The 15,133-nt window shown below is 49.3% G+C and overlaps 1 protein-coding gene across 3 annotated transcripts in view; it reads right to left on the bottom strand.

The window, feature by feature from the left end:
• PLXNA1 (plexin A1) overlaps window positions 1-15,133 on the bottom strand; it is a 98,258-nt gene that overhangs the window by 4,714 nt on the left and 78,411 nt on the right. For 2 of the 3 annotated variants that reach the window (XM_052679263.1, XM_052679264.1), the window contains exons 24-31: window positions 11,447-11,593; window positions 10,712-10,871; window positions 10,034-10,215; window positions 9,482-9,578; window positions 8,852-9,042; window positions 7,808-7,977; window positions 5,972-6,184; window positions 2,841-2,991 (exon numbers count right to left, since the gene is read on the bottom strand). In XM_052679263.1, coding sequence (XP_052535223.1) covers window positions 2,841-2,991; window positions 5,972-6,184; window positions 7,808-7,977; window positions 8,852-9,042; window positions 9,482-9,578; window positions 10,034-10,215; window positions 10,712-10,871; window positions 11,447-11,593 — 1,311 coding nt within the window. The remainder of the gene's footprint in view (window positions 1-2,840; window positions 2,992-5,971; window positions 6,185-7,807; window positions 7,978-8,851; window positions 9,043-9,481; window positions 9,579-10,033; window positions 10,216-10,711; window positions 10,872-11,446; window positions 11,594-15,133) is intronic. The other variant, XM_052679265.1, reaches the window with a different exon arrangement.

The following is a 15,133-nucleotide window of genomic DNA, read 5'->3' as shown; positions in this document are numbered from 1 at the left end:
ACCACTAAGGTAAGTCCAGCTATCAACCCATCACCAACATTTTAAGAGTCCAACAATCAACCTATTGTCCCCATTCTACTCCAGCTGTCAACCCCACACCCACCGTGCCCACTGACCACATCCCTCAGTGCCACATCTCCACAGTTCTTGAACACCTCCAGGGATGGTGACTCCACCACTCCCTGTGCAGCCTATGACACTACATCACCACTCTTTCTGAGAAGAAATTTTCCCTAGCATCCAACCTGAACCTCCCCTGGGGCAACTTACAGCCATCACTTCTCATCCTATCAAGAAGACAGCTTTCCTTCATCAAAACCCCCTTCCTCTAACCAACCTCCTGTGGGAACGAGAGATCACAGGGTGATGTTTGACAGTCCCCTTGTCCCATAAGAACACTTCCATGCCTGCAGGTCTGGGGAGAGCTTGTGGAAAGGGCTCAGAGCAGACAGAAGGGAGTAATGAAGCATAATGCTGAGGGGCACCTGCCCCCTCCACAGGCACAGCTCTCATCTCACTAACACTGTGCCAGTAGAGCAGAAAAGCAGACGTTTTTTTAAAAAAAAAAAACAAACCTGAATAGAAATCTCATCTCCTCAGGTGAGCTAGTTGAGAGAGCAAATTTTTTTGCAATTAAATATCAAGGCATCCGTCAAAGGGGACTTGATTAACCATTTCATTGGCTGCATAATTGGAAACAAACTGTTGTATAATTAATAGACTTACTAGGAGGCAGGCAAAGTCCATCAGGAGCCCTACAGGAAACTTCTTAATAGGGAATCAGCTTCCTTTGATTAAGCACTGCTGCAGTGCCTGCGGGCTGGCAGAGTTGTGAGGAGATACAGCAGCTCTTGGCATGGGCAGGCTGCGCTCCCTGCGAGGTGTTCTGGGACAGGACTGGGGCTGGAAAGGATGACCAGTGCCTGGGGAAGCAGAGGCACCGCTGCAAGGTGCAGAGCAGCTGGGTGCTGCTAAATGCTGTGGGCAAAACAAAATACCTACAGCCATGCTCCCACTGAACCCAAAGCCCCATATGTCTTAGCAGTGGCTGAGCTGGAATAAGGGGAGGTTGGTTTCAGAAGCTGAGTAAGAGTCTATTCCCTCTACTTCTGCCTGTCCCACTGAGCCAGCTGTGTACTGTGCAATGCTGAGGTGTTAGAAAATGCACAACCTACCCCTGCGCTTACCCAGTCCTCTTTTATCCCACCCTTACAGAAACTATTACAATAAAAGAGAGTTGGACTAGATGATCTTTACAGGTAACTTTCAACTCAAATGATTCTATGATTCTATGAAAAGGAAACCAGTGCTGAGTTTATCACCTGCTGTAAGGAGCCAGGACCACTGATTACCAAGATGCAAGTATCCACATGAAAATTAATTATGATCTTCATTCACAGCCAATGACAGCTTATTATTGCACTGAACAACAGGAAAAATTTTTCTCTCCCATTCTGCATCAAAGAGGGTGCAGTCGAGCTGCATATAATTGTGCTTAATGAATGAAAACAAACAAAGGGAACAGCTGCGATTTATTAATTCCATTACAAATAATAAAAGAAGTTCCTGAGAGCTGTGAACACGCTTGCGATGCTTGGAGAGCAAGACACTCAACAGATGTCAGGCTGCAACTATCTGACGACATGAGAACCTGTGCCCACCAAGAGCAGCTCATCAGTGCCACACGGCCCCTTCCTTGCTCTTAGCCAAGTTTTTTAAGGGCTGAGGACTTTTACCCAGTAGGAAGCAAGCACCTGATGGTCACTGAGGGGTGTTGACTGATCTGGATACTCTGAACTGCTCGTCTGCCACCCTCATGGTAACCACAGAGCTGTTGTACAAGCTGCAAAACATCCTAATGGCCAGCCCATCACACAGAAGTACAGACCCCCAGACACTGCAGCTGGGGAATGGCACTCGGATCCCACCAGCGCTGTTACACTGACCATCACGTGGCCCCTTCCCAAGCACCAGGGTTTCCTCTGACTCCTGTAGGCAAGAGAGGCAACCAAGGGGAATGGAAACCTTCCTCAGCCTCCTCCTTCCTCCCTACAAAGCACTCAGCTACTCAAGGGCTTAGGCCACCACGGTCCCATTGCTGTCGCTGGCCCAGAAGGCCAGCCCTGCTGCTACAGCGATGGGCCCAACCTCCCTGTGCAAAAAGTGCCAGTGCTTTGTCATCTAAATAAGCCACTGTTCACACAGTCATCGCTCTGCTTTATTGGGAGAATAAAAGCGATATTATCGTGCCATATGTATAGATCCGTGTTTTACTGTAGTTACATACTTTATTGCTTTAATAAAAAGATGCGGGGTGCGGATTTGAGCAGTGCTTCGTGAAGTTAATTTGTATAAATTACAACAGAGGGGTTTTTGACCATTCTTACTGATACTCCCAAAGAAAGTGCTGAGAAGGCCACCACATCCTCTCATATCCCCATGAAGCAGAGCTGGATGACACCAGTGTAAGTGTGGTGCCAGTACCACTGCGGCACTGGGCTGGGCATGGCACACAGATAAGGCACACTGCAATAGTGTTGCCAATTCTAAAGCTCTGCTATGCTCACATGCCAAGTGTATGTACAGTAAGAGAAAAAGAGGTGTTTTCCACATTGTTCCCAGCAGAAAACACAGGAATGAAGCCCTGCTTATCAGCATAGGGAGGGCCACAGAGCAGGGATAGGACTGTCCGTCAGCTCCTGGCTCCACATATGGCCTCACCTTTGATCTCGGCCCTGTGCACCACCCACCCCCATCTCATAAAATAGGGATAATGCAAAACCGAGGGCTATGACACACAGCCTGCAGCCCAGGTGTGAGGTCCCATCGCTGCATCTTACCTCGTCCTTATACTTGGTGATGTAGGAGTAGATCTCGTGCAGCGCACTCATGCTGTTGAACTGGCTGAGGTGTAACCGTGACTGCTCTGCCAGGTAGGCGCTCATGTCCTGGTCACTAATTGCTGGCATTTTAGCAATATCTGCATAATATCTGCAAAGGAGAGGCAGGAGAAATGGAAGAGCCAGTCAGAAATATTGAGGGAGTGAAGGGGATGAGCCCACCCCGCGATGCTTACCGAGAACCTCAGGAGAAACAGTATGAGGAGCATCTTTCCTCAGAGTGGTGACGCACCACCATCACTCACTGTAATGCTGCTGCTCTTCCAGAGGTCTCCCAGCACTTTGCAGAAGGTGAGCACCATTAGCAACATGCTGCCAGAGGAGCAGCATCGAGACACAGAGCACTGGCTGAACCCACCCCAGCCCATCATGCCAGGGAGCCAGGATCAGGGACTTTCCGATCTCATAAATAACACACTCTTTCTCCTTCCTGTCCCATTTTGCACTGAAACCCACCTGGCAGAACCCATGATGCAACACACAAGAGTTTGTTACCGTTCTAAGTTCAGAATGTTTCTATAGCCAAAGATGGCACTCAAGGTAACTTCACATCACTGGAACTAGATAAGTCCCTTCCAACCTAAGTCATGCCATGATCAAGCTCTTGCAGTTACACTTCTGCTTTTCCCTACACAGCTGCATTCTCTTATGGTTGCTACCAGTAAGACACACCTTTCTTCTCCTTGGACACCTTAAATTTCACTGTCCCACCCCACATTTACACCACTGACATGCTCAGGAGATAATACGAAAGCCAGACACAGCTTGTACCATCCAGAATTGTGGTGCAAAAACAGAGTATTTTGCTTCAACAAAACCAGAAGGCATTTTGTGACCCAGACTTAGCTGCACAGGTGCAAATTCAAGCAACAGACTGAGGTCTTTTAGGAAACCACACTGGATAGGTCCATCAGCCTCCATCCAGAAAGAAACCCAATCCACATCAAATGAGCCCTGCCTGCTCCCAGCACTTGGAAACACAGAGCACAACTCCCTCTCAGGTTTGCTTTACTCCTCACGACTCCTCAGACAGCTCAGTAAAGTTTCTGCTACAGTGATTAGCATCATTAGCATCATCAGCTGAATGCTGAGGTAGGACACAGCTAGAGCATTTGGATAGGAGCAGATGGCAGCAAGACCACTCGAGGAGATGAAGCTGAGGATCCACTCCATCCCACAGCGCTCAGCTCTGCCAGTGATAAAATACTTGGGCAACTCTTACATGTCCAGGTAAAATGAAGCAGTTCTGGGTTTTATCATGACACAAAGGATGGCAGGAAACAGTATTTGTCAGTACAAGCATGCATGGACCAAAACTCTAGCCATGACCCTGGCAGCAGTCTCTTCCCAGAGCTTCCCATCCCCTAAGCCCTTTAACATGCTATTTCTGCCTGAGACTGGCAGGAAACTCTTTGTGTTTTGTTTCTTTTTTAGCATGCCTGAACTCAGGTGGCAGACAGAGCTGCTAGGGGGAACGCGTCCCACTCAGCCACCCCTGCACTACCTCCAATCCTGCCTCTGCAAAGCTTGACAGTGATAACTGTGCCAAAAGCCAGAAATGCCAGATTTGGCAGCAAAACCTGACAGCAGACACACCCCACTCACTGCCTCTGGGGCTGCACCCCGTGCTCCCAAGCAGCACAGCCCAGCACCCTCCTGCTCTGCAGTAAGCGGTGGTAGGAACATCTGTCATTGGTTACATCTCCCAACTTCTCCCTGGGGATGAAGCACATCTAGACCAATGTTTCTCTCTGGAATGGTTTTATACCTTTCCTCTGCAGGCTGAGTATAATACAATGCCGAGTATTTTTGTCACAGACATGGCAAGGTCAGAGAAATTCACCTTACGCTTAAAGGCAGCAAAATTTGTGATGTTCCTAAGGGACCCCTCTCCAAAGTCCCCTCTAGCCCTCTGCAAAGAACTCTCTCCTATTACAACACAGCTCATCTCTCATCTTAGCCAGCACATTTCAGGGACATCTTTTCTTCTGATCCAAGCTGTCTCTTCCTCGAGGGAAGAACCTTGTCTTTGCACCTGCCTGCAAAGCACCAGGCATGGCAACGTTGTGACATAAATACGTAACTGAGTACTAGCAAACAACCAAGGACAACATAAGCTACAAAGTCTCATGCTTGCAAACTAGAAAATACAATGCTTATAATTGCCTGGACGTCTTACGTCTGGCTCATTCAGTACCCAATCCAGACACTAAAAATGGAAAGGGTCCTCAGCAAAGTACAGAGTATGATCTTTAGCACAGCTTATCATCAGAATGGCAAGGTTGCTTCAGAAACCTGAAATGAGGTATTTTTTAAGCTTTTTAAAATCTCATTGTGCAACCCGGCAATATTCTAACAGTAACTCTGTTGGGAGGGCTTTGTAGGACATCTCCCAGGTTTCTCTCCCCAAAAGATACAACTAAACAAAGCTTTATGCCCAACAGCATCAATTTGCAATCAGTAACTTTCAAACTCCGAATACTTAACACAGCATTATTCAGAGGGACAGAAGGTTAACATCAGCTAACATGACAGAAGGGTGTCAGAAGGAGCAAGGGACCTGCTCCTTGCCCAAGCACTGCCTTGGAGCATGAGCTCTCATCACGATCCCAGGCAAGATGTGCAGAGGGATGAGAGACAGGAAACTGCAATTTTCATCCATTTCAGCAAAACCTGCATGTATTGTCATGTTACAAAAAAGGCACTTCTCTAGTCCATGGCTTACTTCTTACTGCTCTTCAAAAGCAATCAAGGGAGATGTTAGCAATTTCTTAGCACTGACCAAGTTTTTACAACAGAAAACATCAGACAAGCCAAAAGTGGAGGTTGCTTTTAGCATCCTTTAAGCAAGACAAAAACAGCTCTGTCAAACAGTCATTGCAAACTCACTCCTGGAGACGATCACAAGAAAGCAGCGCCTCCCAGATGAGGATTACCTCCCACCAGCGTCAGCACAGTGTCTCTTCAGAGTGTCCTCAACAACCAAACCCTCAGTGTGAAACCTCCATGCCTATTTAAGTGCACTGTAAGTCCTCCAAGGGAAGCAAGAAGATGCTGCCGAGTCTACTCACCTTTCTACCCAGCTCTTGTAGTTGGGGATGTCCTTGGCATACAGTAGTTTGTTGGAGGGAGAGTCTTTTCCTAATTTGTGCTCAGAAGTTGAGCAGGAGTCCATGAATGTCTGAGCCACCACGGATAGGCAGGCATCAGTAATACTGTTCTTGTGAATGTCGAACACAAACTGGGGGTTCTTAATCACATTCACCCAAAAACGCAGAGGTAGACTGAAGGAAGAAAGAAACAGGAGTCAGCACGTGAAACGAGCCTTGAGCAAACAGCCACTTGCCTTTGCCTCAGTGCAATACCATGTCTTCTGCCCACCCCAGCATGGCCACAGCTGTCCATGGAGAAATGCCTCAGCACTGTCAATGTCTCCAAAGACAAAGCAGGGCAGCAAAGAGCTGCTGTTTCTTCACGGGTCTACTCACACGGAATAGCCCTCGCTGAACCCATGGGTCACCGGGCACGATTCCCTCCTCCCGTATCAATAATCCTAAGACACTTGGTGGCATTTCACACATCTCTCGTGCTGCAGGAAGGGGATGCTGGATTCCTCCAGAGGCTCATTAGCACAATTAAGATGAGAGAACGATTTAGGCAGTCTCAGATGCCAGAGACGCATTTCTCAGCGGTGGAGGCACTGGGACTGGATGTTTGCTGCATACTTACACACATGCCACTCTCCATCGCTCCATTTCCCACTCTCTTGCCCCTCTCCTCTCCCAGGAGCCTTTCAGGGTCTCCCTCCATTAGAATGCCTCTCCGGTCTGTCACTCCTCAGCACCAACACCCAGTGAATGCTTTTATCTTAGACAAAACACACTTCATTCCCCAGGACTTTCTTAATGAGGGTACCGGGTGCATGTACATATTTCATTTGTGAAGGGAATGGCCTCAAGAAATTAGCTCCACACATTGAATTAGCGCCCAGAGATAAGCACAGGCATTAGTATGCAGAAGCCTGCATGCCCAGCCCCTGCAGAGCGGGCCTTTTTTTCCTCCCTTGCATTTCACTCCTTCTTTTAATATAGAAAGCAGAGTTATAAATCAGTTCCAAGCACTTCCGCACTCTCACATCTCCATTTAAAAATGTTTCTTTTCCTGCCCTGCTAATTGCCAACAGTTACTGAACTATACAAAAGCAATTTGGCTGCCATTTAACAAATGCCAGGCACGGGAACGTACGTACCCGTCTCCAGCAACGGCAAGATCAGAGAGATGAAATCAGTGAGGCAGCAGAAACGCAGAATGTAGAGGGGGAGCTGCAGAAAAGGAGCAGACGTGTGCTGGAGCCCTGGCCCCAGCACAGCGCTCACTGAGGTCTCATAAGCAGCTCCTCCCCACTTTTCAGAGAGCGATTAGCAGAGCTGATGGGTTGGCTCTGCAGGCGAGGTTACGGAGGATGAGGATGCGTACATGGCTTTACACTAACTCTGTTAGGGCACACTCAGCTGAGTGACTGGAGGGAGTGTGGCAAACACCTCCAGGACAGCTAAGATGAGAATGCAGGCTGGCACGTCTGGAGGAGCCCAGAGGACAGAGAAGGCCGTGCTGTGCTCACTCAAGGTGAGATGGGAACAGGATCGTGTTTGTCCTCAGCCAGCTCCAGCCATAAGTGGAAACGTGGTACTGTGGCAGCAGTGAGCACTGCATTCCTGGGATTTTTTCTACTGCAGGAAGGCATGTGAAAGATTTACCCACACCCAAAACACAGAGATACGGGCCTCTCTTGTGCTGGAACATTTTCAGGAACAACTTGAGGCATATTTCTGCTCCCTGTGGGAAGGGTAGGAGGTATCATTAGCTGTGACATCGCTAGCCCCTGCTTCACTGCCCCTCTCCATTACCAGTTACTCTTCCAGGTGTGCCTGACATCATAGTCATTGATCTGGTGCTTATCAGCTTGCTCATCCAGGAAATCAAACATGTATTTGATGGCGAGGGGCAGTGCGCTCCCACGATGTGCTGTGCTGAAGATAGTCTCAAACAGATCATCCACAAATTTCTGCAGAGTGCCCTGAGGAGGAAAAGGAGACAAGAGCCATTCAGCAGCACCCAGCAGCAGCACAAAGATGGGCCTTTAAACTAATTTCACTCCTATTCCTACAACCTAGAATAAAAGCACAGTACCGTCTGTGTAAACATACTGGTTTTTGGTGGTTTAAATCAACATGACAGCAAGCACATTTTTCCTTCATTGCATTGTTTGGCATGTCAAAAGCATAAAAACACCATATAGAGCAAAAACCAGGGGAGGGAATGCATGTTGCATCGTGGTCTTTATTTGGGTTCCATTAAAGTGCCCAAGACTTGACCACAAATATCACTGAACAAACCTTAATTACTACATTGCACGGAGCCACATCACAAGAGAGATGGCTGACCCCAGTCTCTGCTGTTTTGAGCCATTATCTTCAGTAGAGCCCCTGGCCCTCCCTAGAGAGATCTCAGACAAACAGTACTCACCTTGTTTTATGCAGGCTGGGGGAAGGGGATCCCTGCTGTGACGTGTGTGCTGTATGCCACACACCCTAGGTAATTATCCACCCTGATTTTGCAGCTTTACCCCAAAAGCCAAACCAATGGGATGAGATGCCTCCTCCAGTGCACCTCTGCTTTGCAGTCCAGCAGTTGCTCAGTGATATGGGGAACAGTAAAAGTGCCAGAGGGTGCAAAAAACAAATAGGAAAGTTCCTTCAAGGGACACTCACTGAGGGCTGTGGCACTCAAAAACATCACCTCCAGCTCAGATCCAAAGATCAGGAAAATAGTTCCAGTACTGAAGCAGCAGTCTAATCAAAAACAGTAGCACCTCTGGACAACCCAAATCCTTATCCCTCCCCATCCAGATCACAAAAGCCATGTGGCAGCTGTGTGTCCCTGCGCCATACCTTGGTGGCTAGCAAGCGGGTCAGGTAGATCTCAGAGACCATCTTGCTGCCCCGGTCGCCCTCCCGCTGGTCCATGTGGTCGTGGTTTTTTACCAGGTGCCAAAGCTTGGTGCCACTCTCCAGGTCTGGGGTGATCATGGGGGTGCGTGAGCGCAGGCTGTCGGGGCTGCTGGCTGTCCGCAGCATGCTCTCTGCAAGCACCAAACAGAGAGAAACTCATACCTTACTGACCTCCACCTCTCTACAGCTCTCCCTCCCCACTCTCTGCATGTGTCACAAAGCACAGTTGCCAGCATGTTTGATGGAGCCCTAAGCTAGGCTTATTTAAGTGCTTAGTGCCTCTGTGACTACCTTAATTAGATTTCAGGGGAATAAAAAAGGGAGGAGACCCTTTAGTTGCAGCCATCTGACTTGTCTTTCTTCCATTCTCTCCTCTCCAATACGTTGCAAAGAAACGGTTCTGTGTGACACCAGTATAGCTCTCTCTCAGACACCAGTACAGCACAGTACAGGAGAATCAAGCATTTAGAGGACCTTGATCCAGCAGGCCCTGTGCCTCAGTCTGCAAATCCAGCCGCTTTCCCTGCCAACAAAGCAGAGAGCAAGGCGTGGATCCCCCTGTGCACTCACCATATCTGCTGAGGGACTTGGTGAAGGTTGAGGAGTTGGAGATGTTGTACGCTGAGTTCTGCTTGGGCACCAGGGCTACTGAGGAGCCATCCGTCACCTGCAGGCAGATGGCACATATCAAGCTGTGACATCAGGATATGCAGACAAAGAACAATCCCACAGCGTGAAGAAGCCAGCCCCAGAGGGATGAAGCTACACTGCACCCTGCCCCAGGGACAGGGCACTGCATCTACCTCTACAACAGTTCAGGGCCACAGAGCACAATGGAAATGCTTCAAAAGCTTGGAGCTGAAAACAACAAAGCAGTGTCAGAGCACAGAGTGCTCTCTAAGAGTCCTGAAGATGTTCCATTTAGTTCCTTTCTTGAACAGAAGGATCAATAACACAGAGACTGTAGAGAGGTGACCAAAGACCCCTTGTCACATCCCCACATGAGCAACAAGGTCTGGAGAGCCAAACCCAGGCCCTGACCAAGATAAGGAGGGAGAAGAGATATTCAGGCTCTCAGCAGCTAGTGACTGCTCAGCGCTCTCCACCAATGGACAGCATTACCTGGTAGTGGGCCAGGGTGTTTAGCCTCTTCCAGTCATTGTCAATCTTTGTGGTGACATCTTCATCCTGCAGTATGATCCGGGCCATCCTGCCCTGCCGCCACTCTGTCCCAGTGAGGGAGAAGGGCTCATGGTTAGCAGGCAGCTTGGAGGACAAAGCCAAGCAGAGCAGAGGAGCAAGGTCTGGGATAAACGAAAGAGCCCTGCCATCACCTTCAAACCTACAGACTGATGACTGTCAACATGGTGTTGGGCAAAAGCTGTTTCTAAGTATTCAACATAAAGCAGCATCAGTTTGGCCCCGGCAACCATTTACTGCACTCCTCTCCATTTTCCTGCTTCTCCTCTGACAACGTCACTATTAACACCGTTCCCAGCAATTTCTGCCCTTCTTGTCCCCCAGCCTTGTGTTTGCAACCCAAACCAAACCCAAACCAAACCAGAGCATGAAGAGCTCTCCTCTCCATTGGCAGGATTCACATTCTCACCCCAGAGGCTCCCATGCACAGGCACTGCCACCAGCACAGCAATCTTAGTCAAAGTGGACTGTACAAGCAAAAACACTCCTGTCCTGACAGGTCTTCTGTCCTAAAGGAGATTCACATTTGCTTGCCTTGAATGCTTTTTTGGCCTTTCAGCCTTTGGCTGTTTCAAGGGGAGTGCTTGGCCCCTCTCTTACCAAGGTCCATGTCTCCAGCTTTGGGACGCTGGGAATAGGGCACTCCTTTGTAGACAGCATCCAGCAGCTTCTCTTTCACCTGTGTGATGGTGTCACAGTTCAGCACCTTGACAGGAATCTCTGGCGCATTCTCGTTCTCAGGGTTCACACAGTTGAGGGTCTGCAGAGGGGGAGAAAGAATTAAGTGTGAGGATGGCAGATCCAAAGGCATGGGGCTGCAGCTGTCTACAGTTACACCTGCTCAATCCCAAGCCTGAAGGTACAGTCTCATGGCATATTCCTGCTTCCTTTTTTTTTCCCATCTCTCCCCTTCCAATCCAAAACTCCAGCAATTTCCAGATAGGTAATGTAATATCTGTGAAGGAATCCTGGGCCAGCAAACCATGCCCAATTCAAAAAAGACTGCAAAGCTTCAGCACTGTCCAAGCACATTTTACTCTCATCTCCACACAGGTGGAGAGAAGGTGGTGAAGAACCAGCTACAGCTTCAGCCAGAGGAAGGACCACTTAACACACAGCTGGACGAAACAGACAGCCCATATGGGAGAAGCAGTAGTTCTCCATCTTTCATGGTAATCCTCAGGCTCTAACTTTGATTCCCACAGACACTGGAAAGTGTAGTAAGAGAAAAAACACTCTCTGCAAAGCCTATGGGTGTCTCCAAAACCTTGTTAAATAGCTGGCCTAAAGATTGTGGCAAGAACTAGTACGAGCGAGGCTCCCACTTGCACTAACCAGCATTTTGTAGTCAATCTGCTGCCGGATAAGCTTGTCTTCACTGAGGGAGTAGCGAGCCTCTCCTGTGATGGCATCAATGGGTCCCTTCTCCATCTGCTGCTTGATGGCACAGTACAGCATGAAGAGTGGCTCCCCAGCACATTCCTGTGGAACAGGGGACAGAGGGGAGGAAGAGAGAGGAGAGAGAAGGTGTCAGGCACCAACCTTGCCTTTCAGAACTACAGTGACAGAAGCCTATTGTGCCCTTGCAGCATCAAGCCCCACCTGTGACTTTATAAACCACCTCCAACCCTTCCCCAAGACTGCAAGGAGCACATGGAAGCAATTTGTTCCCCTGCAGCAATTCATTCTCCTTTAAAACTTGCTGGACGTCTCCAACTTGATGAAATGGACTGGGAGAGCATTTCCTGCAGCTAAGCCATTTGCCACCTATATGTCTCTACTGTCAAACCCCTACAGTCAGAGCCAGCACTAGCTACTAGCCACATTAGTGTCTATCTGCCAGGTGGGAGGAAGGGAGAGGAACCAGATGCTTCATCCAAAGAAGCTGGATGTTAAAACTGCAGCAATTCAGGACCTGGTAAGGCCAGAGCCATGGCACAGCAATGGACCAATCAGCCTGAAGCTATGAGCTGGAGAAGGGCAGCTGAAAGTGGACACCCCTTTACCACACAAGGCTCAAACTGCTTCACTGCACTGCATCCCAGCATATCCTTCCAGATACAGACATTACTCCTGAATGGGAAAATAGGGCAGGATGGCAGCAGGGAAGACTGGGAGAAATCTCAACAGATTTTACCCCACCAGCCCTCACCCCTCCCTCCCAGCCGCCTCACAAATAAATTGTACTTTGGTGCAAAGTGCGGCTGCTCTCCCTGTCACCATATGCTGTTAGCATCTCGTTAGCATCTGCGGTAATTAAAGAGACAGCTGCTAACGAGCAGGAACAGGCATACATCATCCCCAGACCTTCCGACAACACGCCTGTCTTTGAAATTATGTTTCATTTGCTAACTTGGCTTCATTAAGTCAGCTCGGAGAAGTGAGACCCAAGGTGGGTGCTATGCCACATCCTAACAGCCACCTTGCTGGGCTGCCCCAAAGCCATGAGCCCCCAGCACTCACAACAAGCTCACCAGCCAAGGAAGGAAAACAAGAAATTGCTTCTTTTCATTGCTTATAAAGACTACCTGGGAGTCTTCCAGTCTGAGGAATGCAGCGTGGATGGAAAATAAATGGCTGAGTCCAGGGATCACCTCCTCCGCTGCTCACACACCAGCCTGGCTGATGAGTAATAAACCTCTTTGGGGATCCATAGGTTAGATCTTGGTCGTATGGATTCCCCAGAGGGATGAAGGGGATCCCGGTGATGGGCAAGTTACTTCTCCAGCACCATGCAGGCTTTCTGAGCCAGGAGGGGACCCATGGGATGGGGACATGCCAGCCCGCATGGTGACGGGCGACCACTACCTCCCAGCTGTGTCTGGAGGATAGAACAAGGAGGAGCTGGGGGATAACCTCTGCAGGCCAAGCAAGCTCCTGTGAATGGTACATCCAGAGTGTTGGGTGCAGGCTGAGGCAAGCCAGCTAACGCTCAAACTACCGTATCAACTAGATGTAGCTCATCAAGCACCTAATATCGAGCATTTTTCACTGTTTGTCTCGAATTATGGCTCTCCGTTTTACTGGGGTGTCTCATTAGGCATCTGATAAATGCTACCCAGCAAGTGTTCCAAGCACTGTCTCTACCCTCAGCCCTGGGCAGCAGGAGGCTGTCCTGCTGATCCTACCCGCATCCCCTGTCCCAGCCAGTGCCATGCCAAATGCCCAGCCTGCTCCAGGCAGATTTGCTGAGCGCAGCTCTGGCAGCTGGGCACACATCCGCCTGCCTCATTTACATGCACAATTACTGCGGTTTGGTGCAAGGCATATGTTTTCCTGCTGGCAAACTGTCTGCTGTGATACCTCTCCATCTACTCCACGGGTTCTCCCTGCTTTTGATGCCACCTGTGATCTTTACCGCCGGAAGACAGGCAGAAAAGGGCCCATGGGTCAGTAGAGGTAGCATAGTAGGGGCACCCTTAAGCCTATTCCAATCCATTCTGACCGACCCAAGCACTGAAAATTCCACCACTTCCCCAAGGAGATGATTTGGGTAAACCGGTGGGTTTACCTGAGCCCTGTGTGCATATTCCTCCTGTAATAGTGCACCTAGAGCAGACTTCTTTCTCCTGCTGCAACCACAAAGAGACCAGAGGTGATTTCTTCTGCCAGTGCAATGGCCTAGCCAAAGCCTTCAGAAAAAGGCACAGTCCTGACCCCATCTCTGCGTCCAGCGGTGGCAAAAGAACCCATCCAAAGCAGCTTCTGAAGGAGGTGACCACATCCCTGCGACACATCCACAGGACTCCAGCCAGCCAAGGACAGGACAAGGGCATCAGATCATGCTCGTGAAACTAGCAGCATCCCCAAATCCAACACCTTGGGTGTTGGAAGGATGCATGCTCTGCTTTGGAGTGCAGAATAACTACATTCACTTCAAGCTCATCCATAGCGATCCCCTTGACCATCAAAAATGGGGGGGATCTGACCCTCTCCTTTGCCTCCCCTCTTTAGGAGGAGGCTGCAAGGTCCTCCTTCCTAACATGCCATTGCAAGAGGCAGGGGAAGCACCACGGAGCAAAGCAGCAGCGTGAGGTTAGGGAAGTCTGCAATATCCCTGTGAATGGCACTGCTTTTCTCCTCTCCCACCCCTGGAAAGCACTCTCTGCCACACGCTACAGCTAGATTTTTATAGATACAGGCTATCCCTCGACAGAGGCAAAAAGCCAAGTGCACGTAAGTGATATTATAAATCACCTCTCGTTGACGATCACTTGAGTTCTGCACAGACTCCTGCTCACTCTCATCTCTTGGCTGGAAATGGTTCAAACTCCCTTTTTCTTAATGAGGGATGAAATCCCACAAAAACGATTGCATGCCACCCAGCCTCACTGAGCCAGGCAGGATCCCAAGAAACAACCTCGGTGATTGACAAACCAACAGCAGGATCACTAGCCTCAGTCCAAAGCACCACCAGGACACAGTACTTGCCAATGTGGGCAAGGTGCTCAGCAGCATCTGTCCCTGTATACACGTGAGATGGCCATGGGGAAGTTGGTGACCTAGGGGCAACTTTTAGAGGGGAAGCAACAGCAGAAGTGCAGATGCCTGGGAGAAACAAGCCCCCGTGAGAAGCCTCGGTTTCAAAAGACAGATGAAGGAAAATGAGAGCAAATTGGCAGAAATATCCTCTGAGCACAAGCGTGTCTAAGTGGGACCAGCTCCTGGGGCTTCATCCTCCTGAGTTGTGACAGGAGGGAGGAGCAGGGATCACTGGAAAGGGATTCAAGACTCATCTGGGCTCCTACAGATTTATCCTTTCTCCGGGGCACTGTTTTTATGAAGATCTCAAAACCAGAATGCATTAAGCAATCTCTGCCTGCATTTCATTTCTCAATCTCAGCTATTTCCCCAAAAGGAAAGCCAGAATCAGTAATCACATCTCAAAAATGTGGGAAGGAAACCAAGGCCTGGGAAGCGATCAGTACTCCAGGAGGGAACTGCAGACTAATGAAACACATCAGCCCAGGCCCCAGGTGACACACAGCCCAGCCCAGTGAGATAGGAACCCACCTCTGTCCC

Source organism: Tympanuchus pallidicinctus, unplaced genomic scaffold, assembly GCF_026119805.1.
Source record: "Tympanuchus pallidicinctus isolate F22 unplaced genomic scaffold, pur_lepc_1.0 scaffold17, whole genome shotgun sequence".
Lineage (NCBI taxonomy): Eukaryota > Metazoa > Chordata > Aves > Galliformes > Phasianidae > Tympanuchus > Tympanuchus pallidicinctus.
This window is presented reverse-complemented; position numbering and strand designations above follow the sequence as displayed.